At 41.3% G+C, this 7,500-nt stretch overlaps 1 protein-coding gene across 3 annotated transcripts in view; it reads right to left on the bottom strand.

Moving 5' to 3' along the window:
* The window catches only part of LOC131523923 (leucine-rich repeat-containing protein 49), a 31,750-nt gene that overhangs the window by 16,051 nt on the left and 8,199 nt on the right, over positions 1-7,500 (bottom strand). For all 3 annotated transcript variants that reach the window (XM_058750572.1, XM_058750573.1, XM_058750574.1), the window contains 4 exons: positions 6,242-6,385; positions 3,613-3,674; positions 2,420-2,567; positions 1,793-1,876 (listed from right to left, as the gene is read on the bottom strand). In XM_058750572.1, coding sequence (XP_058606555.1) covers positions 1,793-1,876; positions 2,420-2,567; positions 3,613-3,674; positions 6,242-6,385 — 438 coding nt within the window. The remainder of the gene's footprint in view (positions 1-1,792; positions 1,877-2,419; positions 2,568-3,612; positions 3,675-6,241; positions 6,386-7,500) is intronic.

The following is a 7,500-nucleotide window of genomic DNA, read 5'->3' as shown; positions in this document are numbered from 1 at the left end:
GGGTGAATCTCATGAAGACACCTCGAGGTCAAAGAATTATTTTTATATAATTTACTATTTTAATCATGTCAGTATTTTTACATATGCATTACAGTAAATGAGATTTCAGGTCCTTAACCGGCATAAAATAATATCAATGATCGGTTTCGATGAGATTCACTTACTAATTACTAATATTTAATTAAATAAATAAATAAAAAGGTCAAATTAAAACAAATAAGAATTTATACATTAAAATGAATAATTAAAAATCTTAATTTTTCATTTTTAATTGCACTCACATACTAAAATGAATTAAATTACAAAAATGTGAAATTAAAAATAAAACACTTAATAAAATTAAATCCAAAAAATTTACATAAATTGAAATTATTTTAAAATAAATACAACCCAAATAAAACACTTACTAAAAATAAATGACTTTAAAATAAAAACAATCAAAATGAAACATTTACTAAAAATTACATGACAAAAAAGTAAAATTAAAATAAATTATTTTAAAATAAAAACAATTAAAATCAAACACTTTCTAAAAAATGCTGTGTTGTTAAATGAATAAAATATAAAACTTAACTGACAGTTTTGATGAGATTCACTCATCTGGAGTGTCTGAAATATTATATATTCATAATTAGGGCCTGATGAGTTTCAGATCAATAACATTCTGGTGAAACCTCCAGTTGCTCCTAGAGAATAAAGACTGAAGCCTGGGACTGAATGTGTCACACAGATGTCAGAGCTGAAGCATCCAAAAGCATTTGATTGGTTCTATCCAGATGTCTGGATGAGCAGCATATCCCATCATGCACAGGAGCAGCATCTGATGTGTGTGAGGCTCTGCCACCCACAAACAGTGCAGTAAAGGTGATGAATGCACCACTCCTGTGAGTGTGTGTGTGTGTGTGTGAGTGTGTGTGAGTGTGTGTGTGTGTGTGAGTGAGTGTGTGTGTGAGTGAGTGAGTGAGTGTGTGTGTGTGTGTGTGTGTGTGAGTGTGTGTGTGTGTGAGTGTGAGTGTGTGTGTGTGTGTGTGTGTGTGTGTGTGTGTGTGTGTGTGTGTGTGTGTGTGTGTGTGTGTGTGTGTGTGTGTGTGTGTGTGTGTGTGTGTGTGAGTGTGTGTGTGTGTGTGTGTGTGTGTGTGTGTGTGTGTGTGTGTGTGTGAGTGTGTGTGTGTGAGGTGTGTGTGTGTGTGTGTGTGTGTGTGTGAGAGTGTGTGTGTGTGTGTGTGTGTGAGTGTGTGTGTGTGTGTGTGTGTGTGTGTGTGTGTGTGTGTGTGTGTGTGTGTGTGTGTGTGTGAGTGTGATTGAACTCAACAGGAATTATCAGGCTTACATTACAAATCCCTGCTGGATCTCAGCACACGGTTAAAAACCCTGTTTAAAAAAAACAGCATATGCTGGTTAAGTGTGTTTTTGAAGCATTACTGCTGGTTTGAGCTGGTTTAAGCTGGTCCTGAGCAGAAGTTAGTTGCAAACCAGCAGTCATGTTTTAAAACATACCTGTTTTTTTCTACAGGGAATACTCACGCATGCGAGGAATCACTCACACACCACAACGACTGCAGAAACTGACGCTCCTCCCCGGTGCTCTTAGTTTTCCAGCGCAAATATCTCAACATTCTTTACTTGAGATGCAAAACGACAGATAATAGTGAAGAAATGCATCAAAATGAAGTGAGTTTTTACTTAAAACCAGAACAAATATCCAGCAGTGGAATCACTTCTCCCTCTGAATTGAGTTGATTTTTCTGATTCTCTGTCAGATATCTGCTGTGTTCTCGTTGTGTGTTTGTACCTTGTGCGCAGCCTGTTTGTGACTCTCTTTCTTCTTCTCATCCTCCTTTCGTACTGAAACACTCGCCGTGCGTCTCTCCTCCTCCTGCACAACAGCAGCAGACCGTAAGGATGCGATTAACACACACACACACACACACACACACAGACAGAGGCATTTGTGAAGTATGTGTGTGTGAGAGAGAGAGAGAGAGAGAGAGGATTATTTTCCGATGATTTGCCATTCTGCCAGCTGTTTGTTTCCCAGCATGCACTGCAACAGTTTTGGAGGCTAGTACGGGATCATTTGGAGAGAGATGGAGATCAAGCTACACACTTGCTGTCTCTCTAAAAGTTATTTACGTAAGGGATAATGCATGTTAAATGATTTTAATGCATGACGTGGAGTGCACTGAAATCATTTAATGCACAGCTAGCCGTGCATTATTCCGCTTATACCACAGTCATTTGCCAGCATCGACAAGTTAAAACTGTTAATGATGTTTGCAGCACAATATCTGACCAGAAGAGTAAAAATGACAGTTATTTTGTTGTATTTGATGTATTTGTATTTGATCAGAACAAAGCAAGGCATCATTAGTGCACACACTGATCAGTGTAGAAGAGCATCGAAGTGTGTAATACTCACTGTGACGCGCTTCATGTCGAGCAGCTGAAGGTGTGGCGAGCAGCGGAGGAGAGTCTGTCTGTAGCATGACTCCAGCGCCACGGGATTCCCATCGACGCTCAGCTCACTCAGAGAGCGGCAGTGCCACAGACAGGCCAGCGCATCCAACCTGCGGACACCAGCCACTCATTAACATCAGGTCCGGTCAGCTTCATTTACACAGTACAGCACTTTATACAATACAGACTGGTTCACAGTAATAAACAAGATATGTGTCATGTTACTTCCCTCTGTATGACGATGATCAAAAAACATTTTGTGATTCAGATATAAACAGAGAAGTCTGAGATAAAAAAGAGCCTGAATTGCAAGACATAAACTCAGAAATGAGAGAAAAAGGTCAGAATTGTGAGAAAAAGTGAGAACTGGAAAAAATATTTTTCTGAAAAACTCTTAACAGAGAGACATAAACTCTGAATCACAGGGAAAAAAATGAGAACTCATAAAAAAGTGAAACACGGGAGAATTGCAAGGAAAAAGTGAGAACTGACATAAAAACTCAAAATGACAAGTAATAAAGTCAGAAACGTGTGATAAAACGTGTGATTTTTAAAAAAATTTTATTCCATGACGTGAACATGCTTCCATATCTCTGCCCAAAACTGAATTAATTAATTTAACTCAGTTTTACATACACAATGTGTGACCTCTGACCCTCAGTTAACCCCACCCACAGACCCTCACAAACACACTCAGACCCTCACACACACACAAAGAGACACTCACACACACAAACACAAACACACACAAAGAGACACACACACTCACACACATACACATACACACACACACACACACACACACACACACACACACACACAGAGACACTCAAACACTCACACACACACAGGCTGTGTATGCAGCAGTATGACACAGCAGTAATGAGGAACACACACACACCGGAGCACTCGGCCCATCACACCGCATCAGACTGCAGCGCTCCCTTAGCAACCGCAGCACTCTCGCCATGACAACACAGCAAAAACACATTCCCATAGTTACACAATCAGACACACTGGACGACTGTCAGAACCGTGTGTGTGTGTGTGTGTGTGTGTGTGTGTGTGTGTGTCGCAGCCCTGCGCTGCTGCAGTACGAGGACACGAGCGTCCTCAGACAGGACAGGGTTAAACACACACTGATGCGGCTCTTACCTGCTGATGCTGTTAGCGCTGAGAAACAGACGCTGCAGACGAGGAAGACTCTCCACATCCGTCTGCAGACAAACAGAGACAGAGAGAGATGATGCTGCATCCCACAGTCACCGGCACACGATAATCCACCCAGATCTCACACACACACACACGCTGACGGGAGGGGCAGCGGAAGAGCAGGACAACTGCGGGGGAGGGGAGTGTGTGTGTGTGTGTGTGTGTGTGTGTGTGGGGAAGTGTTCGACAGCAGAAACAGCCAGTCATTCACTTCAGCAGAGGGATTTTCACAATAAATTTGTGGTTGCTAGGGTGTTGAGAATGGTTGCTAAGATAGGACAATATTTGGCTGAGATACAACTATTTGAAAATCTGGAATCTGAGGGTGCAAAAAAATCTAATTATTGCGAAAACCGCCTTTAAAGTTGTCCAAATGAAGTCCTTAGCAATGCATATTACTAATCAAAAATTAAGTTTTGATATATTTACAGTAGGAAATTCACAAAATATCTTTACTTAATATCCTAATGATTTTTGAAAGAAATTTTGACCCATATAATGTATTGTTGGCTATAGCTACATATATACCCGTGCTACTTATGACTGCTTTTGTGCTCCAGAGTTCTAGGTGGTTGCTATGATGTTGAGGGTAGTTGCTAAGATGTCAGTAAGTGGTTGCTAGGGTGTTGACAATGGTGTTGACTATGGTGTTGACAATGCTAAGATTTTTTAAAGGTGGTTGCTAGGATTTTTAGGATAGTTGCTAAGGATAGATGTAAGAAGTTGTTGCTAGGGGGTTGCTAAGATGTTTCTAATTGGTTTCTAGGGTGTTTAGGATGGTTGCCAAGATGAATAAATTGTTGGAATATTCTGCATTCGTTATTTCATCAATCAGTTAACAACACAAACCAGACTCGTGTGTTGTTCCTGCTGTCTGAATGTCTGCATTGATCATCCTCTCTCTCTCTGACTGCAGCTAAATTTAGCAGCGATGTCCCAGACACAAAACAACGTCACTGTCCAGCTGATGTGCTGCACAACTCCACCAATCACAGACGTCACCAATCACAGACAGATAGACAGACAGACGTCAATCACAGACAGACAGACAGACAGACGTCACCAATCACAGACAGACAGACAGACAGACGTCACCAATCACAGACAGACAGACAGACAGATGTCACCAATCACAGACAGACAGACAGACAGACGTCACCAATCACAGACAGACAGACAGACAGACAGACGTCACCAATCACAGACAGACAGACAGACAGACAGACGTCACCAATCACAGACAGGCAGACAGACAGACAGACGTCAATCACAGACAGACAGACAGACAGCCGTCACCAATCACAGACAGACAGACAGACAGACAGACGTCACCAATCACAGACAGACAGACAGACAGACAGATGTCACCAATCACAGACAGACAGACAGACGTCACCAATCACAGACAGACAGACAGACAGACAGACGTCACCAATCACAGACAGACAGACAGACAGACAGACGTCATCAATCACAGACAGACAGACAGACAGACAGACAGACGTCAATCACAGACAGACAGACAGACAGACAGACAGACAGACAGACAGACAGACGTCATCAATCACAGACAGACAGACAGACAGACGTCATCAATCACAGACAGACAGACAGACAGACAGCCGTCACCAATCACAGACAGACAGACAGACAGCCGTCACCAATCACAGACAGACAGACAGACAGACGTCACCAATCACAGACAGACAGACAGACAGACGTCACCAATCACAGACAGACAGACAGACGTCACCAATCACAGACAGACAGACAGACGTCACCAATCACAGACAGACAGACAGACGTCACCAATCACAGACAGACAGATGTCAATCACAGACAGACAGACAGACAGACAGACAGACAGACAGACGTCACCAATCACAGACAGACAGACAGACAGACAGACAGACGTCACCAATCACAGACAGACAGACAGACAGACAGACAGACAGACGTCACCAATCACAGACAGACAGACAGACGTCATCAATCACAGACAGACAGACAGACAGACAGACGTCAATCACAGACAGACAGACAGACAGACAGACAGACAGATGTCAATCACAGACAGACAGACAGACAGACAGACAGATGTCACCAATCACAGACAGACAGACGTCATCAATCACAGACAGACAGACAGACAGACAGACAGACAGACAGATGTCATCAATCACAGACAGACAGACAGACAGACAGACGTCACCAATCACAGACAGACAGACAGACAGACAGACAGACAGACGTCACCAATCACAGACAGACAGACAGACAGACAGACAGACGTAATCAATCACAAACAGACAGACAGGCAGGAAGAACCATTAACCAAACCAATGGAAACCATTCAGAACACCATAGTAACCACCAACAACACCCTAGATACCATATTACAAAGTGTTAAAAACACTCAGAACACTACAGCAACTAGATAAGCAACACACTGGCATAGTTATTGGGGACAATCGGCTATATGCGTGTAGTTTTTATAAATTAAAAACTGCAGTTCCCTCATGAAGCCCAGATTAAGTCTCATGTATGTGACCGTCTCTAGGACTGTCCTCACCACAGACGTGATGCTGTTGTGTCGGAGGTTCAGTTCGGTCAGACACTTCAGACCCTGCAGGTTCTCCACTCGAGCGATGCGGTTTCCAGAGAGATTCAACAAACGAAGCTTCGACAAACCAGACACATTTTCAATCTGAGAGATCTGAGGAGAGAGATGTTACAAAAGATTTCTGTTTCAAATAAATGCTGTTCTTTTGAACTTTCTATTCATCTGTGAATCCTGAAAAATAAAACGTATCACAGTTTGCACAAAGATATTGTGCAGCACAACTGTTTTCAACATTGATTATAATCAGAAATGTTTCTTGAGCAGAAAATCAGCATATTAGAATGATTTCTGAAGATCATGTGACACTGAAGACTGGAGTAATGATGCTGAAAATTCAGAAATAAAATTACAGTTTAACAGATATTCACACAGAAAGCAGCTGTTTTAAATTATAATAATATTTCACAATTTTGTACTGTATTTCTAATCAAATGAATGCAGCCCTGGTGAGCAGAAGAGACTTCTTTCAAAACATTTACAAATATTTACCAACCCCAGTAAACTTTTGATGATAAAATCATAATGATAAAATGAAGTATCTAGTATGTTCATGTTTAAGTATCATATTTCAGTGAAAGCATATTTTAGTGTAGACTTCTGATGATCTTTGTGCACCATCAGAGATGTTTACTGAAGTTTGCATAAAGCAGTAAGGAAAAAACAATGTTATATATCTAATTCATTAAGCAACACATTTGATGCATCAACCAAAGTGCTGTTTTGACACACACACACACACACACACACACACACACACACACACACACACACACACACACACACACACACCCAAAACAGCACTCAACATGATTAAAATAGACTGACGTAAATGACGGACGGATGCTGTAAACGAGCGATCCGCCTCAAAAACACCCTGCATCTCCTCTCATGATGAGGGTTTGTGATGGATTATTCACAGCAGTGAGGAGGCGGAGCTACTTATGCACAGCTTGAGCAAACCACCAATCAACATCCGCCTCCACAATCACAACAAAAATATCACAAACACTGCTGCTTTACATGAATAGAGTGCAAAATACGACCTTCTTTAGTGACACAATGTGATTAACCTTAAAAATACAGTTGGTCAAAATAATTTATATGTTTTTTTATGCACATATTACATGAACTGAACTGAATTATTTGCACGGCTTTTGACATCTGATGGGTTTAAAACTTAATTCTCATGTTAAAGTCATGATGAAACG

The sequence above is a fragment of the Onychostoma macrolepis genome, chromosome 18 (genome assembly GCF_012432095.1).
Source record: "Onychostoma macrolepis isolate SWU-2019 chromosome 18, ASM1243209v1, whole genome shotgun sequence".
NCBI lineage: Eukaryota > Metazoa > Chordata > Actinopteri > Cypriniformes > Cyprinidae > Onychostoma > Onychostoma macrolepis.
Note: the sequence above shows the minus strand (reverse complement) of the source record. Positions and strands in the feature narration are given on the sequence as shown.